Consider the following 27,370-nt stretch of genomic DNA (forward strand, 5'->3'; position numbering starts at 1 on the left):
ATTATTGTTTTTAGTAATGTCGTCAATGTTGGATAGGACAGAGAGAGAGAGAGAGGAGGGAAAGACAGAGAGGGGGAGAGAAAGATACCTGCTGACCTGTTTCACCACTTGTGAAGTGACTCCCCTGCAGATGGGGAGCTGGGGGCTCGAACCAGGATTCTTATGCCAGTCCTTGCTTTTTGCACCACTGTGCTACCACTCCACTCCCCTAGGCATAATTTCTAGCCTGTGCAAAGTAGTCTTCCATCCTGGTGTGGACAAGAGCTTGGTGTTTGATAGCCAGGAGTATGGATAGAACTGCCAACATCCAAGTCCAGCAAAGAAGCAATTACAGAAGCCAGAAGTCCCACCTTCTGTACCCCATAAAGAATTTTGGTGCATACTCTCAGATGGGAAGAAATGTTAGGTTCTGAACTCCAATTCCATCAGGACCTAGAGAGAAAAGAGGAAGAAAGAAGGGTATTTGGAAGTAGTAGTAGATGTAGATGTGACTTAGAAAGGAAGAGAAAGCAGGGCCATAGAAAAAAGGGGGCAAATATCTAAAAATATAGGCAGACAGTCATAGAAGTAATAGTCAACTTACATCTGTGACCTTGGGAGAACTATCGCAGCTTCCATCGGAGGGAATGGGGACACAGAACTCTGGTGGAGGGAACGGTGTAAGTCAATATTCAATTAATAATAATATTTAAAGAGCTTGGTGTTTGAAAACATCCCCAACATGTGGTGGGACTCTGACAGTGGGGATTTAGATGCTGAAGATTCCAGGCCAAAGTATGAACTGAGACTTGACCACAAGGGCCACTGTGGTGCTGGAGTCTCTGCAGGATTCTCAGCTATTTTGGCCAGTGACTCTGTAAATGAAAAAAAGGTTTAAGTGTTGCTCGGCCACACTGTTTCCACCTACTACACAACTAGTAGGGGCCACAGGATGCCCACACTACCTTTCAGCTGTCACTGGAGCCACAAGTCTGTTTGGGGGCTCATGTGAACAGGATCACTCTCTTAAGTGTCCATAAACCCTGTTTCTCTCTCTCTCTCTCTTTCTCTTTTTTTTTTTTCATAAACCCTGTCTTGACATGGGAAGAAAGACAGTAGAGACAACTCACCACAGAAATCAGACTTGCCATTCAAACACTCTACTGTAGCCTTCAATAATTGTATATTCGAATAATCTTGCAATGATAATATTCAGTGAAGCTCATAATAATATTCTTATATGAGTGTGAGTAGATATGTTTGTCTATGTATACATATACATGTCAGCACAAAATCATATTCATGTTCATTTCTTTTGAAAGCCTAGCTGGAAAAATATCGACTATGTAGCCATAGATGTATATGTATTTGTAACCAGCTAGACTGAGGGAATCTTGGGTCATCCCGAGGAAGATGGGGAATCAGTGAACAAAAACCATGACATCTTGGGTGCAGGAAAACAGAGTTCATTGGCATCAACACAGAATTAGTTCACAGTTACAGTTTTTGGATCCCAGATTTGGTGGAGTTTCTTTATATATATAATTTATTTATTTTCCCTTTTGCTGCACCTTGCTGTTTTTTATTATTGTTGTAGTTATTTTTGATGTCATCATTGTTGGATAGGACAGAGAGAAATGGAGAGAGATGGGGAAGACAGAGACAGGGAGAGAGAAGGACAGACACTTGCAGACCTGCTTCACTGCTTATGAAGTGATTCCTCTGCAGGTGGGGAGCCGGGGGTTTGAACCGGGTCCTTCTGCCCGTCCTTGCGCTTTGCGCCACCTGTGCTTAACCCGCTGTACTACCACCCCACTCCCTGGAGTTTCTTTTTTTCTTTTTTTTTTTTTTAAAGGACAAACACAGTAGGCCTTTATTTTTTTTATTTTTATTTTTTATTTATTTATTCCCTTTTGTTGCCCTTGTTGTTTTATTGTTGTAGTTATTATTATTGTTGTTGTTGTCATTGTTGGATAGGACAGAGAGAAATGGAGAGAGGAGGGGAAGACAGAGAGGAGGAGAGAAAGATAGACACCTGCAGACCTGCTTCACCGCCTGTGAAGCGACTCCCCTGCAGGTGGGGAGCCGGGGTTCGAACCGGGATCCTTATGTCGGTCCTTGTGCTTTGCGCCACCTGCGCTTAACCCGCTGCGCTACAGCCCGACTCCCTGGAGTTTCTTTTTTATACCATAACAACACACAACAAAAAGTAGGTTAATGATAAACAATTTTAGGACATATACAGCCTGTGAGAGAGAGGATGTATAAGCCATAGTGGAGGGAGGTAGATATTAAAAAATTTAATTTGTTTGAAAACCCTCATGATTAATAGATGTCCTTTAGACCTGGTACAAATATTTGAAATTATCTTTATACATTACTTCAGTTTCACAGTCCTTTTTGTTTGTCTGTTTGTTTTGTTTAAGGACCGCCTATATTGTCTTCCAAAGGGGCTGCATCAGTCAGTATTCCCACCAGCCATGAAGCAGACTTCCTTTTTCTCCACAGCCTCTCTAACACCTGTCCCTTTCTGGTTTGTTGGTGTATGCCATTTCCTAGAGGCCTTTTTTGATTTGTTTTGGTAGAGGTTGAGCCAGAGAGAGGAGGAGATGGAGAGAAGTAGAGACATCTGAAGCACTGCTCCCTTGCTCATGGAACTTGCTGGTGGGGACCAGGGGCTTGAACCTGGGCCCCTGAACATGGTGACATGTGTGGCTCTACTGGGGTTGCCACTTTTCTTTCTTTATAATTTTTGAAAAGAATTTATTTATTCATGAGAAAGATAGGAGGGGAGCAAGAATCAGACATCACTCTGGTACATGTGCTGCTGGGGATTGAACTCGGGACCTCATGACTGAGAATCCAGTGCTTTATCCACTGTGCCACCTCCAGGACCAGGACCATGCCTTTTTTTTTTCTTTACCATTAATAGGATATTAATTTCCCTTCTCCTTCTCCTTCTTCTCCTTCTTCTTTTTCTTTTTTTTGCCTCCAGGGTTATCGCTGGGACTCGGTGCCTGCACTACGAATCCACTGCTCCTGGAGGCTGTTTTCCCTATTTTTTTTGCCCTTGTAGTTGCTATTGTTGTCATAGCTGTTGTTGTTGTTGGATAGGACAGACAGAAATGGAGAGAGGAGGGGAAGACAGAGCGGAGGAGAGAAAGAGAGACACCTGCAGACCTGCTTCACCGCTTGCAAAGCGACTCCCCTGCAGGCGGGGTGTGTGTGTGTGTGTGTGTGTGTGTGTGTGTGTGTGTGTGTGTGTGTGTGTGTATCTCAAACTGGCATCCTTATGCAGGTCCTTGCGCTTTGCGCCATGTGCACTTAACCCGCTGCACTGCCGCCCGACTCCCTCTCTTCTTATTTATTGGTGTGCCAATACATTGTCTAACAGAATAGAATCCTGAGGTATGCATTATTGAAAATCAAGAAGCAGGACTAGTAAAAGAGCTCACTTGGATGGTATGTCGCTTTGCCATATGAAGGATCCAGATTTGAGCCTGGACCGCACCACGCTGAAGGAATGCTTTGGTGTTTGATCTCTCTCTTTCTCTTTCTCTATCTCTCCCTGCCTTTCTGTCTCTTTGTGGCCATCAAAAACCAAAACAAACAAACAAAAAACCCAACGGACATATATTCTATATTAAACTCTCCACTGAAAGTTCAAGTCTGTGCTTTACCATGTATTTGTCCCTTTGCTGGATGACCATGCCCTCCTGGCAGTCACCAATTGGTCTTCTAGTCTTCTTCATCTTTCTTTTTTGGCTTTGCTCTCTAGCACAGGTAGACAGCCTGCCTTTGTTCACTAGATACAATACCCTCTAGGTCTATTCATGTTATTGCAAATGGCAAGGACTTCCTTTTTTGTTGTTGTTGTTGATTTTATTTTATTTTTTTAGATATTTTTACAAATGTCTTTCTTTTTTAATACTTATTTATTCCCTTTTGTTGTGTTCTTGTTGTAGTTATTATTGTTGGATAGGACAGAGAGAAATGGAGAGAAGAGGGGAAGACAGAGTGGGGGAGAGAAAGATAGACACCTGCAGACCTGCTTTACCACCTGTGAAGCGACTCCCTTGCAGGTGGGGAGCTGGGGGCTCGAACCGGGATCCTTGGGCCAGTCCTTGCGCTTTGCTTCATGTGCGTTTAACCCACTGCCACCGCCCAGCTCCCTCTTCTTTTATTTATTTATTTATTTAATCTTTTATTTTTATTTTATTTATTTATTATTGGATAGAGTCAGAGAGAAATTGAGAGGGGATGGGGAGGTTGAGAGGGAGAGAAACAGAGAGACACCTGCAGCCCTGCTTCACCACTTGTGAAGCTTTCCCGGACCAGGGGCTTGAACCTCAGTCCATGTGCACTGTAATGTGTGCGCTTAACCAGTTGCACCACCGCCTGGAACCCTTATTTATTTGTTTTTTAAAAGAATTTATTTATTTATGAGAAAGATAGGCAGAGAGAGAAAGAACCAGATATTACTCTGGTACATGTGCTGCTGGGGATTGAACTCAGGACCTCGTGGTTGAGAATCCAGTGCTTTGTTCACTGCACCACTCCTGGACCACTCTTTTATTATTTTTTTCTTTTCCCACCAGGTTTATTTCTGAGGTTTGGTGTCTGCACTATGACACGACTGGCCATTTTCCTTATTTATTTATTTATACTGTTACGGGTACAGGGAGAAATAGGGAGTGATAGAAGAGATAACATGATCTAATAATTAAATTATGATAGAGCCAGAGGAGAGAGAGAGGCACTTGCAGTGCACTCTGCCACTTGTGAAGCTTCCCCACAGCAGGTGGCAGCCAGGGACTTGAACCCTGATCCTTGTGCATAGTCTCTTGGACACTTTAAGAGTGGCACCACTGTCTGCCCCCTGCATGAAATTTCTATCTTTAATTTTTAATTTTTTAAAGATCTTATTTATTTATTCATGAAAAAGACAGGAGGATACAGAGAGAAAGAAGCAGACATCACTCTGGTCCATGTGCTGCCGGGGATTGAACTCGGAACCTCATGCTTGAGAGTCCAATGCTTTATCTACTGTACCACTTTCCCAGACCACTATCTTTAATTTTTAAAAAAAAAATTTTAAATATTTTATTTATTTATTTATTTATTTTCCCTTTTGTTGCCCTTGTTGTTTTTTATTGTTGTAGTTATTACTGTTGTTGTTATTGTTGTTAGATAGGACGGAGAGAAATGGAGAGAGGAGGGGAAGACAGAGAGGGGGAGAGAAAGACAGACACCAGCAGACCTGCTTCACCGCCTGTGCAGCGACTCCCCTGTAGGTGGGAACCCAGGGGCTCGAACTGAGATCCTTACGCTGGTCCTTGTGCTTTGCGCTACAGTGCGCTTAACCCGTTGCGCTACCGACTCCCTTATCTTTAATTTTTTAAAAAGAATCTCCATACTATTTCCTTCTGGCATAGCTGGGACCTTTGGCGTACACATTTTCTTAAGTTCACTCAGACCAAAATCAGACAAACAGAGAGGGTGAGACACAGCAGCGTGGCAGCTTTCCTCAGTGCGGTGGCAGCCCTCCGTGCAGTATGTGGGACTCTAACCCGGGCCGTGTACCCGGCAAAGCAAATGTCCTACTAGTAAGCTGTTTCTTTACCTCCCATATGGTGCGTGTGAACAAATCTTGTCACATTTACTTTTGTCATTTTATTGGGGGGAATGATTTACAAAACAGTTTTTCTGTGAGAACAATTTATTATCTCCTTGTGATAGGTGTTCTTCTCCTCCTTCATCATCGTTATTATTGGTTATTATTTGGCATTGTTGCTGACTTTTGTGAGTAATTTATATATTTTGGTTATTAGCCCTTAGTGTGGTGTGTAAAAAGTCTTCTTTGTGATTGGTATGCATGGAAAAGCAAACACATATCAAAGTTCTTGGTATCACTCAAGCCACTCAGTTAGTGATGTTTTGTCCAGAATCCTTAGCATTTTTGTCTACCTGTAAGATCTTCCCAGTCAAATCTCAAACCCCTCCAAGTATGTAACTTCTTTCACCTGAGATTCAGCACTGTTTGGTAAAGTTGCACTGTTTTCAGTGTTTTTTTGTATACTCAATTTGAAGAAAAAATTCCATATACATCTGTTTGTATACAGATGTATATGGAATTTTTTATACAATCCCAATGAAATGGGGTAGAAGTAAACTACAAGACAAAAACTTTTGGTTTAGGTGGCTGTATATTTTACACATCGGCCTTTGAGAGTGATTTAATTTTTTTAAATATTTATTTATTTATTCCCTTTTGTTGACCTTGTTTTTTATTGTTGTAGTTATTACTGATGTCGTTGTTGTTGGATAGGACAGAGAGAAATGGAGAGAGGAGGGGAAGACAGAGAGGGGGAGAGAAAGATAGACACCTGCAGACCTGCTTCACCACTTGTGAAGCGACTTCCCTACAGGTGGGGAGCTGGGGGCTTGAATCGGGATCCTTTCGCTGGTCCTTGCGCTTTGCGCCACGTGCACTTAACCCCGCTGCTCTACCGCCCAACTCCCATTGAGTGTGATTTAATCTGAACCTGTCACCATGACTCAGTCCTCTGTGCTTCCTTTGTAAGTTTTCTGTGATATCTTTCAACATGTAAAGCAGTGGATATCATCCAGGCTATGTTAGTGTCCACCTAGCAGATACTCTGAAGCTGGCAGCTGTTTCCTAACATACCAGGTCTTTACAGATTGCTAGCTGTGCCCCTGCAAATATTTCCTCAGGATTCTTCTCATGGCTGCCTTTACTTCTTTGTTTTTCAGGCTGTAGATGAGAGGATTCAAGAGGGGAGTGATCACACCATACTGTATGGAGAAGACGAGTTCTAGAGCCGTACCGGAGGTTGGTAAGAGATAGCGGAGTAATGCTGAGGCATAGAAGAAGCTCACTACACTGAGGTGGGAGGAGCAGGTGGAGAAGGCCTTGCTTCTGCCCATCACAGAGTTGATGCTCAGGATGGCAGAGAAGATGTGGACGTAAGAGAAGAAGATCAGACAACACGTACCGAATCCGTGCAGTAGTGAGGCGATGATCAATACAACTACATTGCTGGAGACGTCAGAGCAGGACAAACGGAGCACAGAAGGAAGTTCACAGCTATAGTGGGGGATGATATAGGCCTCACAGAAGTTCAAGTTCACAGTCAGGGAGATGTTGATAACTGCATCTAGCAAACTCACGCTCCATGATACCCACACCAGCCTCACACACAGCTGGTTACTCATCATCTGACCATAGAGCAGGGGGTGGCAGATGGCGGCATAGCGGTCATAGGCCATGGCAGAGAGGAGGAAGATTTCAGTCCCTCCAATGTCAAGCACAAAGAAGGCTTGAGCCAGGCAGCCTTCTTTTGAAATGGTTTTCCTTTCAGACAGGAGATTCTCTAGGAGCTTGGGCACTGTGACTGTGGAGAAGCAAAGATCCAGGAAGGAGAGATGGCTCAGAAAGAAGTACATGGGCGTGTGGAGGCGGGAATCAGTTCTGACCACCATCATCATCAGGTTCCCCATCACGGTCAGGAGATAAACTCCTAGGAAGAGGACAAAGAGCAGTACCTGGACTTTGGGGTCAACAGCCAATCCAAGAAGGATGAACTCTGTGATGGTGCTGTGGTTCCTCAAGGCCATCTAGAGAGGATATTCCTAGAAAAAAATAATAGGAATGGACTTGACATTTTTCTTGACTACCCAGTTGCAGAAGTGAGAATCCATTTTTTTTAAAATGGGGATGGGGGTAATGGATTACTGGACTCTGGGCAGACGACCCCACCAATGTGTCCTGGAGCCCCACTTCCCCAGAGCCTCACCTCACTAGGGAAAGGCAGAGACAGGCTGGGAATATGGACCTGCCAATGCCCATGTTCAGTGGGGAAGCAATTACAGAAGCCAGACCTTCCACCTTCTGCATCCCATAATGACCCTGGGTCCATACTCCCAGAGGGTTAAAAAAAATAGGAAAGCTATCAGGGGAGGGGATGGGATATGGAGTTCTGGTGGTGGGAAATGTGTGGAGCTGTACCCCTCTTATCCTGTAGTTTTTGTCAATGTTTCCTTTTTATAAATAAAAATAAAAAAATACAGTAGTTTGTACATGTATAGCATTTCTCAGTTCTCCACATAACAATTCAACTTCCTGTAGGTCCTCTGCCATCATGTTCCAGGACCTGAATCCTCCCCCTCCCCCTCCCCCTCCCCCCAGAGTCCTTCACTTTGGTGCAATACACCAAACCCCCAGAGTCCTTCACTGGTGCAATACACCAAACCCAGTCCAAGTTCTGCTTTGTGTTTTCTGCTTTTTCAGCTTCTCCATTTTTTGTTGCATATTCTTAGTCATTTAGATTTCAGGTTTGATCTTATCTGTTTAGAAGCTTCCTCCCCCTTCTGGAGTTCTAGTTCAAATCTACTGTTTGTTATTCCTATGTGACTGATATTCTACTTTAAAATTGCTGAAGAAACTTACTAATTTGCCCAAGTTTTATCTATGACTTATTTAGTTTATCTCCTCGGACTGACAGTGTACTGTTGACGATATTCTGTGTATGTTTCACAGATTGTTGTAGAACTAGGGGTTTTTTCAACACTTGTTTTCTCTCTTCTCTTTTCAAAACCTTATTTCAAAACTGGCCACGGATTTTTAACTGCTTAGTAATAACATTTTGTCTCTCATTAGCTTTCTAACATTGACACTAATATTAATAAATATTATCAATTTGATCTTCGAGGACAAGATTAAAAGGTGTGTGTCTGGGTGCAAATATTGGATATGGAGCTAGATTAAAATAGGATCTCATTTTTACAAAGAAAATCTATATAATTTGTCCAATTCTACTTTTTTTTTTTTTTATCAGAGCACCAATCAGGTCTGCCTACTGATGGAGTTAGGGGTAGAAGGTATTTCTCACATGCAAGTTCTATGAAATACTACACTGCTATCTTACCAGCCTCTTTATTTGATATAATTAGATATTATAAGACTCCAAGGTGCCACATACTTCTTTACTTTGGTATAATATAATATAAGACATGACTTTCAAGTCTTATATTACATGTGGCATTAAGACAATGTTATAGCTGGCTATCTTTTACTCGCTGGGCCTCAATGTTGTGATGTATATGGTGAATGCATGAATCCACATGGAATAGAATTCTTGCTTCTGAGTGTCCATCAGCTCCATTCAAAATATCTTGCTTGGGAGTCGGGCGGAAGCACAGTTGGTTAAGCGCACGTGGTGCAAAGCGCAAGGAATGGCATAAGGATCCCGGTTTGAGTCCCTGGCTCCCCACCTGCAGAGGAATCACTTCACAGGCGGTAAAGCAGGTTTGCAGGTCTCTATCTTTCTCTCCCCCTCTCTGTCTTCCCCTCCTCTCTCCATTTCTCTCTGCCCTATCCAACAACAATGACATCAATAACAACAACAATAATAACTACAACAACAATAAAAAAAATCTGTGGTGCTCCACTTGCATCTACCTTAAAAAAAAAGAATATTTTGTTCAGCTACAAGAATGCAATTTGCAGACATTGTCCAGCGGCAGCATCTTTAAGGTCAGTGGCAGTTTTAGCTGTTGTCAAGAGTCTTGCCAGGTAATCAGTGAGGGAACATGCCCCGAATACTATGCCTTGGGCATTTCAGTCTTCTCTAGTGGACGAGACTTGCTCCAGACCTCCGGCTGTGTTCGGCTAATCTTTGGCACTTCCGCACTGCACTCTGAAGCTCTCCTCAGACTGCTGTGTTTTTTTTCTTTCCTTTTATGGTCTGAAGACTTTTCCACCTTAATCCTGAGTCTTTCTTTTCTTCTACTTCTTCTTCTTCTTTTTTTAATCTTTCATAGATCTTTCCCTGCCCCTGTTCTGCCCTCCCCCTATCTCAGTGTCTAGCACAATAATCTCTATCACTCCTATAAACTAAAAATCTTCCCAAGTGTTAGGAACTTTCAGAATGACTTAGCGAGATTATTGGTTCAGTCACTTTTTATTAACTTTTAAAAGTATACCTGGTAACAATTAGTGCTTCTTTTTTTAAATTTATTTCTTTATTGGGGGATTAATGTTTTACATTCAACAGTAAATACAATAGTTTGTGCATGCATAACATTCCCCAGTTTCCCATTTAACAATACAACCCCCACTACGTCATTTATCATCCTTCATGGACCTGTATTCTCCCCACCCACCCACCCCAGAGTCTTTTATTTTGGTGCGATACTGTCCAACAACAGTTCTTCTTTTATTAATATTTTATTTATTTTTAAAGATTTTTAAAATTATCTTTATTTATTGGATAGAGACAGCCAGAAATCAAGAGGGAAGGGGGAGATAGAGAGGGAGAGAGACAGAGAGACACCTGCAGCCCTGCTTCACCACTTGCAAAGTTTTTCCCCTGCAGGTGGGGACTGGGGGCTCGAACCCAGGTCCTTGTGCGTTGTAACATGTACGCTCAACCAGTTGCGCCACCACCCAGCCCCACAATTAGTGTTTCTAACTGTATTTGAGAATAAACAGGTCATTATAGAAGGTATTAGAGACCTATCATTTAAGGATTCAAATTCCAAAAATTGGTTCCAAGATTTTGGACTCATGTGACTAATCAGTGGGACAGAGGAAGTCTATGTGATTTCATTTCCTTGTAAAACACTGAACGTTTCTATAGATGAGGAACTAAGACACAGAAAAATCAGGTAACTTTGTCAAGAAACAGAGACTGAAAGAGCTGGGATTCGGTTCCCACAACCTGTCATTGACCCATCTTGTTGCAGGAGACATTCTTTAGTATCATTCCTTAGAGGAGGAGACAAAAGACAGACGAAGCATTTTAAGTCAGGCTAGTCAGACTTTGATTTAATTTCAGAATGCTAGTTAACTGGTTGCTTTCTGAGAATGGGAAGAGCAGGAGAGGTCCAGTGTTTCCTTCATTTACTGAATGTGAGATTGTTTAGTGCGGTGGGGAAGGAATTCAGATACTCAGGGGAAGGCATTCAGATACTCAGTATAAAGCGGCAGAAAGACCTTGGGTAGATAGATAGGCACCTGGATTGGGGAGAAGGGACGGAGGTTGGAGAGAAATTTACAAGATTGGTTTGAATTCAGGCCCTTTTGTTTATACTCCCACATCTCTCTGTGTGCTTCACATTGTCAGTATGTGTCAAGGTGAAGGAAAGTTAGTGTTGGCAGAAAGAAGGAAAAAGAATGACCTATGCTGTACGTGCACTTTGGCATCGGAGAAGAAGAGCATTTCCCCCTGGGCTGGTATTATTGACTGTCTACTCCGGCGGAGACTTTGGTAGACTCTACTCTACTCAGCTGTAATCTCCCCATTACTTTGACTTTTGTGCTTTCAGGCTTTGTCACACAGCGTAGAGCAAGGACTAGTGCAGAATCTGAACCCAGGATGCAAGAAGCGCCAGATGCCAGTGCTCAGCTTAAGACTGAGAGCAGCGAGTTCTCCACAAGTAGCTACTCAGAATCACTGAGGACAGAGGCTCCCTCACTTAAGAAATGTGATTTGTAAGTCAGGGCAATTCAGCCTCCATTAGACAGGAAGCTGACGAAAAGACAGGTAAAGAAGGCTGATGTAGAAGAAAGAAAAACCGGGGCGAGGAAAGAGAGAGAAGGAACGAAATGAACATTACCGAGTCCCAGACTTCTTTTTAAAAATTTCTTTTTTATGACTCACGTTTCTTGTTGTGTTGGTGTTTTTCATGGTGGTTTTTCACTTCAATGGAATAGTCTCCCTGTCCATGGAAACTACCATTTCTACGCTCTTGTCACAGGAATGACCAACAGTCCTCCTCCCACTGTGATTGTAGAAAATGAATAAACCCAGAGATAAGTACTGTTTAAGGTGGAAGCTTCCAGGCATGCATCCCCCTGCACTCTGGCTTGCCCCTGCTTTCTCTCCTGCTATTGCACTTCCATGAACTCAGTAACAATGAGTCCTCAACAAAATATCTGAGAAAATTCCTTCCTATGATGTTAGGTCTAACCACAAGACATCCCTTTATTTAATGTCCTCTTCGATTTTAATTGCTGTCATAGGGGTGCATGTGGCGGGAGCCATTCTCACTAAAGCCCTGCAGAAGAGCATGAGAGAGGAGGCAGTCAGTCACAGACTAGCTGAACCTGGTAGCCCAGGAGATATCACAGCCAATCTGCTTTATTCCCTGGAGTCATAGTTTGAAGCCCAATTTGATACTCATTAATTAGAAAAGCTAAATTTGTAAGAGTTTCAGATGATTGCACCAAGTATGGTCTATTGAAAGTTTTGTGTTAAAACTGTGCCCTAGGATGAGAATTAGCACCAAATACACCACCTGGACACACTGAATATCATGTTTAAGGACTCTAAGAAATGGTGTGTGGAGGAGGCATTTTAAATTTTCTTTTCCTTCAGTATGTGGAGGCTGGGCTTGAACACATGGAAAAGTAGAGCACTGTTCAAGTAAAGGATTTCACTGGGCCTAGAGCAATACTTTAAGAAAAGGAAGGGAAGATAATTCTCTTCCTTTAGTTTCAAGAGGCAGAATTAGATCTCTCTCTCTCTCTTTCTTTTACATTTCTTTATTGGGGGATTAATGGTTTCTAGTCAACAGTAAAATATAATAGTCTGCACATATGTAACATTTCCCAGTTTTCCACATAACAACACAACCCCCACTAGGTCCTCCTCTGTCATCATGTTCTGTGGCGCCCCATCAAAGTTCACCGGGGATCCTGACAGGGTCATCTCCTCTGGACCTGCATTCAGACTTCAAAGAAGCTGGGCAGAAAGGACGAGAATGGGTCGACGCATTCTCCCCCCGTTATTGCTACAAATAATTATACTGTCACAATTGATTAATAGTGCTTTGGCAGTGCCTGGTGGGAATGGAGAGTCAGAAGCACCCCCTCTCCCTTACACAGGGGCATATTTGAAAGTTACATTATGAAAGTGGGGAAGCTGGGTCAACATAGACGGACAAAAGAAGTCATGTTATTACCTGCCCCTCAAAGAAAGAATACAGAGATTGAGGCCTCCCAGGTACAAGTTGATGTATTGAAACAAAGAAAGATTAATAGTTAAACTGTACCAGACCTAGATGAGCAGTGGTCCACGACTAGGCAAAGATCCGTATCTCCCCCATAGAAGATTAATGGTAGAGATAGCCCTCAGCAAACGTCAAAAACAATTCTGGGTATGACCTCCCCTGAGGACAGGGCGATACTAAGCATTGTACCATTCTTTACAGAAATAGGGGAGTAACATATTCTGCCAAAGCCACAAGACTATAATGCTTATTGCTACTTCCTTATGAGCTAGTTGCTTAGGCAACCTGAATGTAACCTGAAAAAAGTATAAAAGCTAATGCAGTTTCACTATTAAAATGAGTCCAGATTCACCCTCCAATAGAGTGTGGTGTCTATCTATTCTCCCTCGCGCCGACTCCTGACCCACCGGGGAGGTTGCCTTCGAGGCCCCTGACCCTCCTGCTGCTCATCCACTGTGGTGGTCCGCGGCAATGTTCCAGTACCTGAACCTCCCACTTCACTCCAGAGTTTTTTACTTTGGTGCAATACACCAGTAGATTTCCTATTTTTAATCTACATTTGCCCTTAACATCTGTTACTCTTCTGCAAGATTAGGCCTTACTTCAGAACCTTTGTGTAATGCATTTTTTGTTCTTTTTTAAAAAATTATTCTTTATATCATTTTATTGGGGGCATTAATGGTTTACTGTACACTTACCAACATTAGGTATAATTTCTCATCTCTCTGTGACAGGTGTCTGCAACTTTGTTTTTCTGTTTATGGATGCTTGAAAATCATAAACTTGTTCTGCTATTTTTCTTTTTGGCCAGGAGCTATATAGCACAGAGGTTTATTTATTTATTTATTTATTTATTTATTTATTTATTGTTTCACCACTCCCATCACCAAAGGTCTCTATCCTCATCCCCACCTCCATAGATAACCACTATAGTTTTCCCACAGTCTTGAAAGTAGGTTGGCATTTTGCTTTTTTCACCTTTGCATGTTCAGCTGTCTATATCTAAGAGTGGAACCACTCTGTAGCTGCCCTTCACCTCCGTACTTGCTTCACTGGCATTATCTTCTCCAATTCCATCCACTTTACGTTCTGCTCTGAGGTTGTAACTCAGCAGTTACAACCTCACAGGCTTCCCAGGTAGAATCAGAAACTGTCTGCCATCAGACTGACAGGGATACAGAGGTTACAAATACATACAGGCTCTTGTGCTAAATATAAATAGACATGGGCCCAAGGTCAGATCGATGGGGTTTACAGTTAATGGTATTTCTATACTTTCCTCATATTGGGAGCTACTCTCTGCCCTGATCCAGCCCTATCTTCTGCTCTGGCACCAGCTTCCCAGACAACACTCCTAGCCCACCTGCAGCTTAACTGTCAGGCTCAGGCAGAAATCAGTAAAGCACGGGCCCCTTGGAAATGACCTAACATAGACTTCCTAGCTCCTTCCAACATGAAGACCCAAAATTTCATCTGCTCCACTTTTACCTTTAGGCTCCTGATTATTAACCAAATTGTTCTGCTTTATCTTAATGCTTTTCAGCCATAAAGTTGATGATGCTTACATGGTGCCAACTGCCTTTCCTGGGCAGAGGACTTCACCAGTGTGTCCTGGAACCCCACCTCTCCAGAGCCCTACCCCAGTAGGGAAAGGCAGAAAAAGGCTGGGGGTATAGATTGACCTGCCAATGCCTATGTTCAGCAGAGAAGCAATTATAGAAGCCAGACCTCCCACCTTCTGCACCCCATAAAGATCTTTGGTGTATCCTCCCAGAGAGATAAAGGATAGGATAACTTGGGGGCTGGGCTGTAGTGCAGCAGGTTAAGTGAAGTACAAGGACAAGTGTTAAAGATCCCAGTTCGAGCCCCTGGCAGGTGGGAACCTGCAGGGGAGTTGCTTCACAAGCGGTGAAGCAGGTCTGCAGGTGTCTTTCTCTCCTCTTCTCTGTCTCCCCCCTCTCAATTTCTCTTTGTCCTATCCAAAAGCAATAACAACAACAAGGGCATCAAAAATGGGGAAAAATGGACTCCAGGAGCAGTGGATTCATAGTGCAGGCACCAAGCGATAACCCTAGAAGGAAAAAAAAAAGAATATGGAAACTTCCAATGGAAGGGATGGGGTATGAAACTCTAGTGGTGGGAATTGTTCCCCTCTTATACCACAATCTTGTCAGTCATTATTAAATCATTAATAAAAAATTACATATATAAAAGAGAAACTGTCTGCCAGACATTGAAGGTAGGGAAGACATAAGAAAAAGAGTAATTCACCGTTTTGATATCAACAGAGCTTAATTCGGAGGTTTTCTCTTAGGTGGTTAAATGCAAGATCATTTTGCATACGTAGCTACCCTCAAATTCTTTAAAATATTATACTGTGCAGACTCTGGAACTTTCTTTGGCACTCAGTGGTGTTGAAACCTGTTTAATTCAGTATTCAAAGCATTTCAACAAGGAAAAATGTTTCAGAACTAATGTCTGTCTCCCAGCTGTGGCACTGAAGGTGGCTGGGAACTGAGGTGCTTGCCTGCAGGATGCTGTGGTGCCTGGTGGGTGCAGTGCCTGGAAGACCGGAGGAACCAGGAAATGGGCTGAGCAAATGCCATCTGGCATGGGCTCCCGGCTCCAGTTCCATATCCACTGCTTCCTGGGTAACATCCAGAGGTAGCAGCCTCCCGGGTTTGGCACGCTCACTGCCCAGCCCGAGACATAGCCCCTTTCTCTAATGTCCTCTAGGCCACAACAATATGGGGAACTGGGCCGCCTGGTGCCACCTGGCTGCCAGTATGTGAGCCAGGAGGAGGCGGTGCTGGCTGTGCACTATGCCGTGTGGCCTCAGGTGCTCCATGTACCCACCACCGCTGTGGGGTGTGCCTTGTGCCTGCTGTGCCCTGCTCCCGCGGTTCCCCCGCAAGTGGTGAGGCTGGCAAGGTGTTCTGGGTCTCCGGCCCTTCGCAAGTGCTCACATGGCTCTTTCTGTTCTCTGACTGTGGAAAGGTTCCCACCAGGTCTTTCGAGAAAGTCCCACACGCGGCTTTGCCACGTGGCTTTCCCAGACCCACATCTGGTGTTTCCTGAAGCCTCGGTGTTCTGTTTTTTTTTTAAATTAAAAAAAAATTATTTATTTCATCTTGTTGTCCTTGTTTTATTGTTGCAGTTACTGATATCATCGTTGTTGGATAGGACAGAGAGAAATGGAGAGAGGAGGGGAAGACGGGGGGGGGGAAAGAAAGATAGACACCTGCAGACCTGCTGTGTACTATTTCTCAGTTTTCTGCAAAATATCCTCACCGCCACCTGGGTCTCCTCCGCCTTGTGCACCAGGACCTGAGAGCCCTGCCCCTCCTTCCACACCCACCAGTCCTTCACTTCGGGTGCAACACACCGTTTTTTGTTTGCTTATTTATTTATTTATTTATTTATTTGTTTGTTTGCTTGTTTATTATTATTTTACCACCAGGTTTTTTTGGGGGGCTTAGTAATTACAAGGTGACTCCACTGCTCCCCATGGTTTTACCGCCCCCCCTTTTTTTAAATAGAGACCGAGAGAAATAGAGAACAGAGAGGGAGAGAAAAAGAAACTTGCAGCATCTTCCCACCATTTGTGAAGTTTCCGCTGGAGGTGGGGGCTGGGGGCTTGAACTCTGTTCCTTGAGCATAGCTATGCTTTCACTCTACTGGGTGCACATTGCCTGGCTCGTGTCTGTTTAGTTTCAAGGTTTGGTATCAAAAACAACCCTATTAATTTATAAATTGCCAAGTGAAATGTTAAGTTTCTGGGGTTCAGAAATGGATAATTTCGGGGCCAAGTGGTGGCGCACCTGGTTGAGTGCACACATTACAGTGCGCAAGGAGCCGGGTTCAAGCCCCAGGTCCCCATCTGCAGGGGGGAAAGCTTCGAGAGTGGTGAAGCAGGGCTGCAGGGGTCTCTGTTTCCCTCCCTATGTACCTTCTCCTCCTCTCTCAGTTTCTCTCTGTCTCTACCCAATGAATATATAAATAAGAACATACATGGATAAGTTCAGTTTTCACTGCTGACCTTATGCGAAAAATGTGTGTGTTTGCTGGTTTTGTCATTTGTCCCTTCTGGAACCAATTAATTACAAGTACTGAGGTACCATTGAATATGACTTTGTAAACCAGTGCTTCACCTGGCTTGTAGAGTTTACTGAGGTTCACTGGGTTTAGTCACATGTGTCACTGGGTGCTCCCCAACACACATTTTATCTCAGGGACTGAAGGTGCTGGTGAAATGAAATGTTCCCCAACTCCAGAGTGGACAGACAGGCGGTCTGCCCAACCAATTTCAGCAAACCTAGGGGACTAGAAATGTTAACCAATCAGGTTTAATCTTTTCCTTTTGCAGAATGCAGCCAACCAAATGGTATCTTTCATTTTGCATTCACTTGCACCTTGGTGGCCCAGAGTGGGTGTGGAATGTAACCAATCCACCCCATCTTCCTTTTACCCGTACTTTGATGACTCACAATGTCACCAACCATTTGCACATTACCCTGGTACCTGAGCACACCTGCTTAGTGCACCTTGTAACCAATCAAAATGTACCTTTTCCAAAACCACCCTGTAACCAATCAACAGGCTACGCAGGGTTTGAGGAAGGAGTCCCCTAGATTCTGCCTGCCAGGGAGTAATAAAGTATCTTTCTACCCTCCATGCCGTCTTGGCCTCAGGCTTGTCCTTTGGACCTGCTGCACCCTAGAGCTGAAGCGCACTGGAGCTGTAACACTCTTGAGTTGTAACATTTGGATATTTCTGTAACACTGGGACAGACTTGGGGAAGGATGAAGACCATGTTCCAAGTACAGGTGAAAGAGTAAGGAGCCTGCAGCTGGAACTCAACAGGCTGCCTTCTCCACAGTAACCTACAGCCTGGAACATGCAGATAAAGAGGAGAATTAGTCACAACTGTGTGTGGTTTTACTACCACTGTATGTCTGGGTAATAGATGCATTTTCTTATTTAATTTTTTATTTATAAAAAGGAAACATTGACAAAACCACATGATAAGAGGGGTACAACTTCACACAATTCCCACACCAGACCTCCGTATCCCATCCCCTCCCCTGATAGCTTTCCTATTCTTTAACGCTCTAGGAGTATGGACCCAAGATCATTGTGAGATACAAAACGTGGAAGTTCTGGCTTCTGTAATTGCTTCCCCACTGAACATGGGCTTTGACAGGTTGACCCATCAACCAGACAGGCTGGGAAGCCTGTCTCTCTCTTTCCCTAGTAGGGTGGGGCTCTGGGGAAGCGGAGCTCCAGGACACATTGGTGGGGTTATCTGTCCAGGGAAGTCTGGTCGGCATCATGCTAGCTTTTATATTTTCAGCATTTAAAAATGTGCAATTTACAATCCCAAAAAGGTGATTTTTTTCTTTTAACTTTAGAGCTTCATTGAGTAGTGCTTTACAGGATAGTCTTTTTTTTTTTTTTTTCACTACTCCCATCACCAAAGGTCTGTGTCCCCATCCCCACCCCATAGATATCCATTATAATTCTCCCACAATTTTGGATATAGGTTGACATTTTTTTCACATTCATATGATTAATTCTCTATATTCTGCATATGAATAAAAATATTCTGTAGCTGTAAAAAGGTGAATTTTAAAAGTGTGTTTTTTGGTACTTGATGCAAAAAAAAGGTGAATTATAAAAATTCTAATACAGATTTTTAAGTCCTACTACACAATGAAAAAGGAAGCCACACATTCCAGAGATAATAGTTACTGTGTAGTTTCTTTACAAGATCTATAATCTTAAGAAACTACAGAACTGTAATATTGCATGGCCTGTATTCATTTTGTAAGTGATCCTTTTCTTACTTTAAACTGAAGTACTTAAATATCCAGAGGTCTTTCAGTTAGTGGCCAAAGAAATCTCAGCAAAATGGAAAACAGAAGATGGTTCTTATCTTCCAGCTGCAGTAAAGCAGCTAGTACTTTGTAGTGAATGTGTCATCCTTAGGCTATAGAACTGGAGGCATTGGTGGGGTTATCTGTCCAGGGAAGTCTGGTTGGCATCATGCTAGCATCTGGAACCTGGTGGTTGAAAATAGAGTTAACATACAAAGGCAAACAAATTGTTGAGCAATCATGGACCTAAAGACTGGAATAGTGCAGATGAAGAGTTGGGGGGGGGGGTCCTCCATTTTGTAGATAGCTAGTAGGCATATTTTAGTTATATTCCAAAGGGCCTGTGGCTGTACTAGTGTTTTTGTTTTTTTTTTTCCTCTGAGGCTGAAATCTCATATGCAGGTGAATCCTAATTATTGTCTGGGTAGATTATGTCATGGCTGGCAGAAGGACCAGAGCTAGATCAAGGAAGAGAGTGGCTCCCAAATATGGGAAAGGTGTATAAATATTGTTGACTGTAAACCCCACTGATTTGATGTGATCTGGGGCCCATATTCAGCTTAGGAGCCTATGTGACCTCTGTATCCCTGTAGATCTGAGCTCACATTCTGTGGTCATAAGCTGGAATGTTCCAAGCTGCCCCAATATCAGGACCCATCTTCCTCAGGTGAAACATAGAGTATGTTGTCCAGCCTCCCTTTGGAGGATGAACATTCTCTACCATTGTTGATCCAAGTTGAGGGCAAGGTCCTATGGGGGCCCACAAAGGGGTCTATTTTTTTGTTCCTGATAGAAATGATGAGTAACAATGGAGAGAGGGGTTTATTTGAGGTCTAGACCCATCATGTCTGTTTGGGAATCTCAGGACTCCCCAAATAGGGCCCCAGCTGAATAAATGCATTTTTTAAAAGAGATAAATAGGAACATTATAGAGGCATCCTTTTCATTTGTGAAGCCTTATGGTTCCAGTTATATGTGGCTTTTGCAATGTGGGAGACTGTTACTGTGAATTATTATTATTTAAAATTATTTTATTTAATTAATTTATTTGAAAGAGACAGCCAGAAATTGAGAGGGAAGGGGGGAGTTACAGAAGGAGTGAGACAGAGAGACACCTGCAACACTGCTTCACCATCCTCAAAGCTTTCCCCCTGCAGGTGGGTACCAGGGGCTTAAACCTGGATTCTTGCACATATGTGCACTCAACCAGGTGTGCCTCCATCCAGCCTAAATTATTATTTTTAAATCCATTAATTAATAATTATTTTTATATTACCACCAGGGTTATTACTGGGACTTGGTGCTAGTACCATGAATCTATCCCTCCCAGCAATCATTCTTTTCTCTTTTTTTCCCCCCTCAATATTTATTTGATAGGACATAGAGAAATTGAAAGGGGAGTAGAGAGAAAGAGACTTAGCAATCTCCTTCACTGCCCATGAAATGAGCTCCCTGCTGGTAGGGAGTGGGGGCTTGAACCCAGGTCCTTATGCACTCATCTAGGCGCACCATTGCCTGGCCCCTACTATACATTATTATATAACCATCACAGGGTAGATTCGACTATCCCTGACACAATTATAGCACTTTGATTTAGGGAAATGATGAGATTACATGTCTCACTGCTTCTAGAACAAGTCAGTAACTAAATATGTTCTGTTTACTACTGAGAGCTACTGGCTATAAGATAGAGTGTTATGGAATCACGTGACTCTAGATTGCATGCTGTTTCGTTAGAAACAAGAGATAGCAATCTAAGAATGCATTTGCCCTCAGTGATAAAACACATTCAAAAGTTGACAAGTGGTTACAGTAAAGAAACCGTGGAGCACATGTACATGGGACTTTAGGAGAAATGTTTTAGGATTTGAGGTAATGCGAGAGTGAAAAACAAAAATCCATGAATGTCTGGAGTTACTTCTTAGTGGGTTTTCGCCCTATAGCACGTGAATTACATAGATCTGAGAATCTTAATGGCTAGTGGCATTCACAACATTTGACCTGGTAATTTAGACACTGGGCATAATAAAGAAATAGAGAAAACTCCATGCTCAAAGATTTTTTAATTGAGTATTGCTCATCATAGTGAAAGTCTACCCTGATATAACTTGGAACAACATATGAAATAAAGAAATTGAATTGTGGTAAAAGGCCGAAAAAAAAGTCTATAGGGAATTTTCTTTTTTTCTTTCAAGTGAGGGGTGTGTTTAATGGCACTGGATAATAGTTGAAAATTAGGTATTGAATCTTGGAAGTAATGGGAGAACATTTATATCACTTTTGGTATTATGGCAGTGGCTTAACTGAGGACAGAGAGTTCATACGAAACTTTTTATAGATAACAAGCTTACAAGTATAAATAAGGAAATATAATCATTTTATTTGGAAAGTTGATCTACTTTTGATATTTTATTATTTAACTGTAATTTACACACAGCAAATGTAAATAATGAGTGAGATAAGCCAAAAGGAAAAGAATAAATACTAAATGATCTCAGGTACTAATGAGATTTATTAGAGACAGGGAGGGGGAGTCGGGCAGTAGTGCAGCAGGTTAAGCGCACGTGGCGCAAAGCGCAAGGACCGGCATAAGGATCCCGGTTTGAGTCCCCGACTCCCCATGTCCAGGGGAGTCGCTTCACAGGCCGTGAAGCAGGTCTGCAGGTGTCTGTCTCTTCCCCTCTCTGTCTTCCCCTCCTCTCTTCATTTCTCTCTGTCCTATCCAACAACGACGACATCAATAACAACGGCAATAATAACTACAACAATAAAATAACAAAGGCAACAAAAGGGGATAAATAAATAAATATTTAAAAAATAAAGATCTAAAAAAATAGAGACAAAGAGGGAGAGCACAAAGTGAAACGTGGACTGGACATGGTGTATTACACAAATCAAAGGACTCTGGGGGTGGGAGAGGGAGAAAACTTTAGGGGCCTGGAAACTGATATAGTGAATCCACGTTTAAGCATTAACAAACAAACAGCAAGCAGGACAAATACAAATCCCCTCCAAAAGGGAAGACAGTGTCAGTGTTAATTAGTATATGACTCAATAGTAATTTATAACAGAAAAGAGTGAAAATTAAAATGCATGGGAATTTAAAACATGCAAACACTGTAAATTAGTGATAAAATGTAGTTAACATGTGAGAACAAGAACTGAGCAGGTCTTTTCTTTCATGTAAATTAAATATCAACGGGGCTGGGTCATGGAGCACACACATTGCAATGCACAAGGACACTGATTCAAGCCTTTGTTCCCCACCTACAGGGGGCATGCTTCATAAGGGATGAAGCTGTACTGCAGGAATCTCTCTCTCTTTCTCTTCCTCTTTCTTCTCTCCCTTTCTCCTTTGTCCCTTTCCCTCTCAATTTCTCTATGTCTTTACCCAAAAATCAATAAATATTTCGATTAAATATAAAAAAATTACAAATCAGCACTGTTTGCAAAAACTAAGCTATGGAAATAAGTAAAGCTGAAGACAGATGAATAGATACAGTGATGCTCACAATGTGTATGCGTGTGCGTATGTCTAAATACATAACGGAAAACAGCCTAGCCATAAGAAAGGAAATTTCGTCATTTGTGAGAATGCGGAGAGACGTTGAGGATATTATGCTAAGTGAGATACATCAGGCAAAGACAAAATGCTGTTTGATTTTGTTCATAAGCGGAGTGTAAAGAAACAAAGTATCCAGGTGAGAATCAGGTAGGCGGCTAGCAGAGGAGAGGAGCTGGCGGGGAGGGGCGTGAAATGGGTAAGGGAAGCTGTGTGTGGGCGGACTGGCACCAGAGTTTTGGTGCTGATTAGGGTACAGAAGTTGAATTACTGTGCTGCATTCTAGACACCTCAATAATCCTATAAACCAATATTACTTCAGTGAGATTTAAAGAGCAAATATTAGAAACACAGGAAAAGGACAGTAAGACTCCCCAAAACATGCATCAGAAAAATATAGAGCATACGTCGTAAAACTTGTTAAAATATGACAGTGATAAGTAGGGCACCAAAGTAAAAACCCAGTGGTGAGGGGTAGGCATGTAGCTTCCTGGGCCAGTGGGGGGTGGGAGTGGGCGGGAGGGATGGGTCACAGTCCTTTGGTGGTGGGAATGGTGTTTATGTACACTCTTAGCAAAATGTAGGCATATAAATCAGTAGCTAATTAATATGAGGGGAAAATCAATTGTATGTCTCAAAGTTTCTCAAAAGAAAAACTGAATCTTTTTAATATATAGGCTATGTATTTGATATGCGGACTCTCTCAAAAGCCTAGACCAAGTAGATTAGAAGCTTCCAATAGCACAGCTATATACAAGATACTGGGTACTGTCCAGCAAACCATAACAAAGGGACTTTTCAAAGTTAACCCAATTAACAAATAATGTGATGATAATATTAACTATTGATTGTCTTTTTGAACCCTAAGACAGCAGGAACCTCACATCTTCACTATAGAGCCCCTACTTCCCCCAGTCCTGGAACCCTTGGATAGGACCCACTTTCCCGTATGCATCTCCCAATCCAAACCAAATAACATTGCATCTGCCGATCACAACCTAACCAAAGCAACGATTGCTACCTCAACATGCTTCACCTCAGAATGTATCCAGAGACTTCACGTGTGGAATGACAACCCTTCAGCTTCATTACTCGGGTGAGACCTTTCCTTTTATAGTACACTCTAATTTCATCTCAGGTAGTTCACTTTCTAACAAAGTCCCATAACCTAGATATACACCAGTTTCTGTGAGAGAGAGCTTATGTGCACACGTATCCATAAACTACTGCAAAATATATACCTGAAAGCAGGACTACACTAGAGTTTGCAGTGAGTACCTCCCTAACACTTCCTCTCCACTATTCCAAGCTTGGGATCCATGATTGCTCAACAAATTGTTTGGCTTCATATGTTAACTCTCTTTTCAATCACCAGGTTCCAGATGCCACCAGGATGCTGGCTAGGCTTCCCTGGATTGAAGACCCCACCAATGTGTCCTGGAGCTCAGCTTCCCCAGAGTCACACCCTACTAGGGAAAGAGAGAGGCAGACTGGGGGTATGGACCGACCAGTCAACGCCCATGTTCAGCGGGGAAGCAACTACAGAAGCCAGACCTTCTACCTTCTGCAACCCTCAACGACCCTGGGTCCATGCTCCCAAAGGGATAGAGAATGGGAAAGCTACCATGGGAGGGGGTGGGTTATGGGGATTGGGTGTTGGGAATTGTGTGGAGTTGTACCCCTCCTACCTTATGCTTTTGTTCACTAATCCTTTCTTAAATAAAAAATTAAAAAAATATATGACAGTGAAAAAAGAGATCAGTAAATCAAATCCTCCCTCCACCTCCCCACTCCACCCCCAGAAACAAAACAGGAAAATAGAAAGTGGAATGGAATGCTGGTTACAGGAACATCTAAAGTTTGATAATTACAGATTTTAAGAAAATGTTTCACAAGAATGACTGGTTATCGGCAAAAATGGGTTTGTAGACCATTACCTTGCAGGTGAAAAGTCAAGAGAGAGCTCCATGAAGGTAATTTCAGGGCACAGAGACAGACAGATGGGAGATACAAGAAGGACTGCAGCATTTTAGTGCTCTTAAGGTCTCCATAATAAAAAGTTACCACAGACCTTGTGTAGGACATATTTCTCTATACTTTTCCCTTATAAAATCGGGGGGGGGGGAGGTTTTTTGTTTTTGTTTTTTCCCATTATCAGTGCCAAGTCTTGGTGCAGTGCATTCCTTAAATGCAAACTTACTTTGGAACAAACAAAATTTGCATTTGAAAGTTTTTCAAAAATCTTTCCAGGCCAACTGCTGCCCTCACACTACTCATTGATTTTGGAGTATTTCCTTTTCCACGTCTCTTACTGCTCCTTCCTGCCTCATCTCTCCGACTTTAATCCCTTTGGCATTTTATTTCTGTGGAAGGAGTGTCATAATTATATGTTTACTAAGTGTGGTAGACTGAGTTCTAAAGATAACCCAATATTCCCATTCTCGGGTTATTCAAACACCTAAAATACAATTGGCTTTTTTTTTTTTTATGTGGAAAATGTGGAAAGCATTTTTCTCAGACACATGAACTCAAATACAAAGTTCAGGAGAAAACATTTCAGGGCCCATCTAAATTTTAGAATTTCCCATTCCAAAAATGGGAAGCGTGAATTGACAACTAAGCCTATGCAGAGGAAGTTTTCTGAATCGTGTAGGGCTGGTTCTGAATCAGAGGGAGTAAAACAGTTTCCAGCTCTTCCCTTGATAATATTTAAGAAAGAAGAGCCAGAAATGCACAGCACATGTGACAAAATAGGAACTAGGGGTTTCTTACTGTCACTCGCTCGATTTGCTATTGCTCTAGTCTGTATTTCATCATGCTATATCTCTTCTGTCCTTTCTGTTACATGGTAAATATTTCACTGTCATTCTTCCCAGAGCTGCTTTCACTTCCTTGTTCTTTAAACTGTAGATGAGAGGATTCATTAGGGGAGTGATCACACTGTACTGTATGGAGAGGATCAACTCTAGTGGTGAACCTGAGGTTGGCATGAGGTGGCGGAGGATGGCTGAACCGTAGAACAGGATCACGGCAAGGAGGTGGGAGGAGCAGGTGGAGAAGGCCTTGCTTCTGCCTGCGGTGGAGCTGATGCTCAGGATGGCAGAGGCAATCCGGGCATAAGAGAAGAAGATCAGGAGGCACGTCCCCATGGCATGCAGGAGAGCAGAGCAGAGCAGCATTGCAGAGTTGGTGGAGATATCGGAGCAGGAGAGGGGGAAGAGGGAAGGCAGCTCACAAGAATAGTGGTGGATCGTTTGAACCTCACAGAAGTCTAAATTTAAAGCCAGGAGCACATTGATGAGTGCATCCAGAAAGGCCACAGTCCAAGAACCCCACACCAGCCTCGCACACAGCTGGCTGCTCATCATCTGGCCATAGAGCAGAGGGTGGCAGATGGCGGCGTAGCGGTCGTAGGCCATCACGGAGAGCAGACAGGCCTCAATTCCTGTGGTGGCAAATACAAAGAAGACCTGAGCCAGGCAGCCCTTCACTGAGATGGTTTTCTCCTGAGACAGGAGGTTCTCAAGCATCTTGGGTACAGTAACGGAGGAATAGAAGAGATCTTGGAAGGAGAGGTGGCTCAGGAAGAAGTACATGGGCGTGTGGAGGTTAGTATCTGTATGGATCAAAAGTATCATCAGCAGGTTTCCCAGCAGAGTCAGGAGGTAAATCAGCAGGAAGAGGGCAAAGAGCAGAGCCTGGACTTGTGGGTCAGCAGACAACCCAAGGAGGATGAACTCTGTGATACTGCTGTGATTCCCTGAGGCCATTTATTGCCGCTGTTCTTTACAAATAAAGCAAACCAAAACTTAAGAGCACTAAAATCTCTTCTTTCTGTAGGAGTTAGTAGAAGACACCACCTTTCCCTATATATTCCTTCTGCTTGGTCTGAGCTTCATTTCTATAGCCCTCGTATCTGTGTTCAAGGGTTCCAACGTTTCTTGTTTTGGGCTCTCTACTATGATGCTCTGAGCTCTGGATCAGCTTCACTAGACTTTCCCTACTAAAGACCACTATGTGGTGGTATCAGTGACTAGATAGACCTACTAGAGAAAGAGAAAGGGCTGTTAGCCAAAATATGTAAGGAACTCACAAAACTTAGCAACAGTCACAACAACTCAATTAAAAATGGGGAGAAGATGAACTAAATCAGCAGAGAAGAGACTTCTGGGTAGTCAATAGGCATATGAAGTGCTCATAGTCAGTGGTGATCAGAGAAGTGCAAATCAAGACAACAATGCAAACCAAGACATCACCTTACTCCTCGGAGAATGTCATACATCAAAAAGGAGAAACAAGTGCTGATGATGTGGTGAAAAGTGACACTTTTACACTGTTGGTGGCAATGCCTGAATATTTCTAAAAATATTCAGAATATCATGGACCTACTATATCATCCTGCAATTCTTCTTTTTTTATATTTTATTTATTTTTTCCCTTTTGTTGCCCTTGTTGTTTCATTGTTGTAGTTATTATTGTTGTTGTTGTTGTTGGATAGGACAGAGAGAAATGGAGAGAGGGAGGGGAAGACAGAGAGGAGGAGAGAAAGATAGACACCTGCAGACCTGCTTCACCGCCTGTGAAGCGACTCCCCTGCAGGTGGGGAGCCGGGGTTCGAACCGGGATCCTTATGCCGGTCTTTGTGCTTTGCGCCACCTGCGCTTAGCCCGCTGTACTACAGCCCGACTCCCCCTGCAATTCTTCTTATCTGAAGAGATCTCTGTACACCCATGTTCATCACAGCACTATTTGTAATAACCAAGGTTTGGAAATAACCCAAGTGTTCAATGGCAGATAAGTAGTTAAGAAAGTTGTGGTGCCAGGTGGTGGCACACCTGGTTAAGTGCACACATTACAGTGTGCAAGGACCTGGGTTCAAGCCCTTGGTCCCTAACTGCAGGGGGAAAGCTTCATGAGT

The 27,370-nt window shown here is 42.9% G+C and overlaps 2 protein-coding genes across 2 annotated transcripts; both read right to left on the reverse strand.

The window, feature by feature from the left end:
- Positions 1-6,684: 6,684 nt before the first annotated feature.
- Positions 6,685-7,617, reverse strand: LOC103107439 (olfactory receptor 8S1-like). The gene has a single exon (XM_007516239.1). It carries the CDS (start codon positions 7,615-7,617, stop codon positions 6,685-6,687), a length of 933 nt encoding a protein of 310 aa, XP_007516301.1.
- A 17,648-nt stretch (positions 7,618-25,265) lies between these two features.
- LOC103107473 (olfactory receptor 8S1-like) lies at positions 25,266-26,222 on the reverse strand. The gene has a single exon (XM_007516271.1). The coding sequence runs from the start codon at positions 26,220-26,222 to the stop codon at positions 25,266-25,268; it is 957 nt and encodes a 318-aa protein (XP_007516333.1).
- Positions 26,223-27,370: the final 1,148 nt, after the last annotated feature.

Source organism: Erinaceus europaeus, chromosome 7 (genome assembly GCF_950295315.1).
Source record: "Erinaceus europaeus chromosome 7, mEriEur2.1, whole genome shotgun sequence".
NCBI lineage: Eukaryota > Metazoa > Chordata > Mammalia > Eulipotyphla > Erinaceidae > Erinaceus > Erinaceus europaeus.

Coding starts and splice junctions, on each gene's coding strand:
- LOC103107473 (XM_007516271.1), bottom strand. CDS start 26,222: ATGGCCTCAGGGAATCACAGCAGTATCACAGAGTTCATCCTCCTTGGG.
- LOC103107439 (XM_007516239.1), bottom strand. CDS start 7,617: ATGGCCTTGAGGAACCACAGCACCATCACAGAGTTCATCCTTCTTGGA.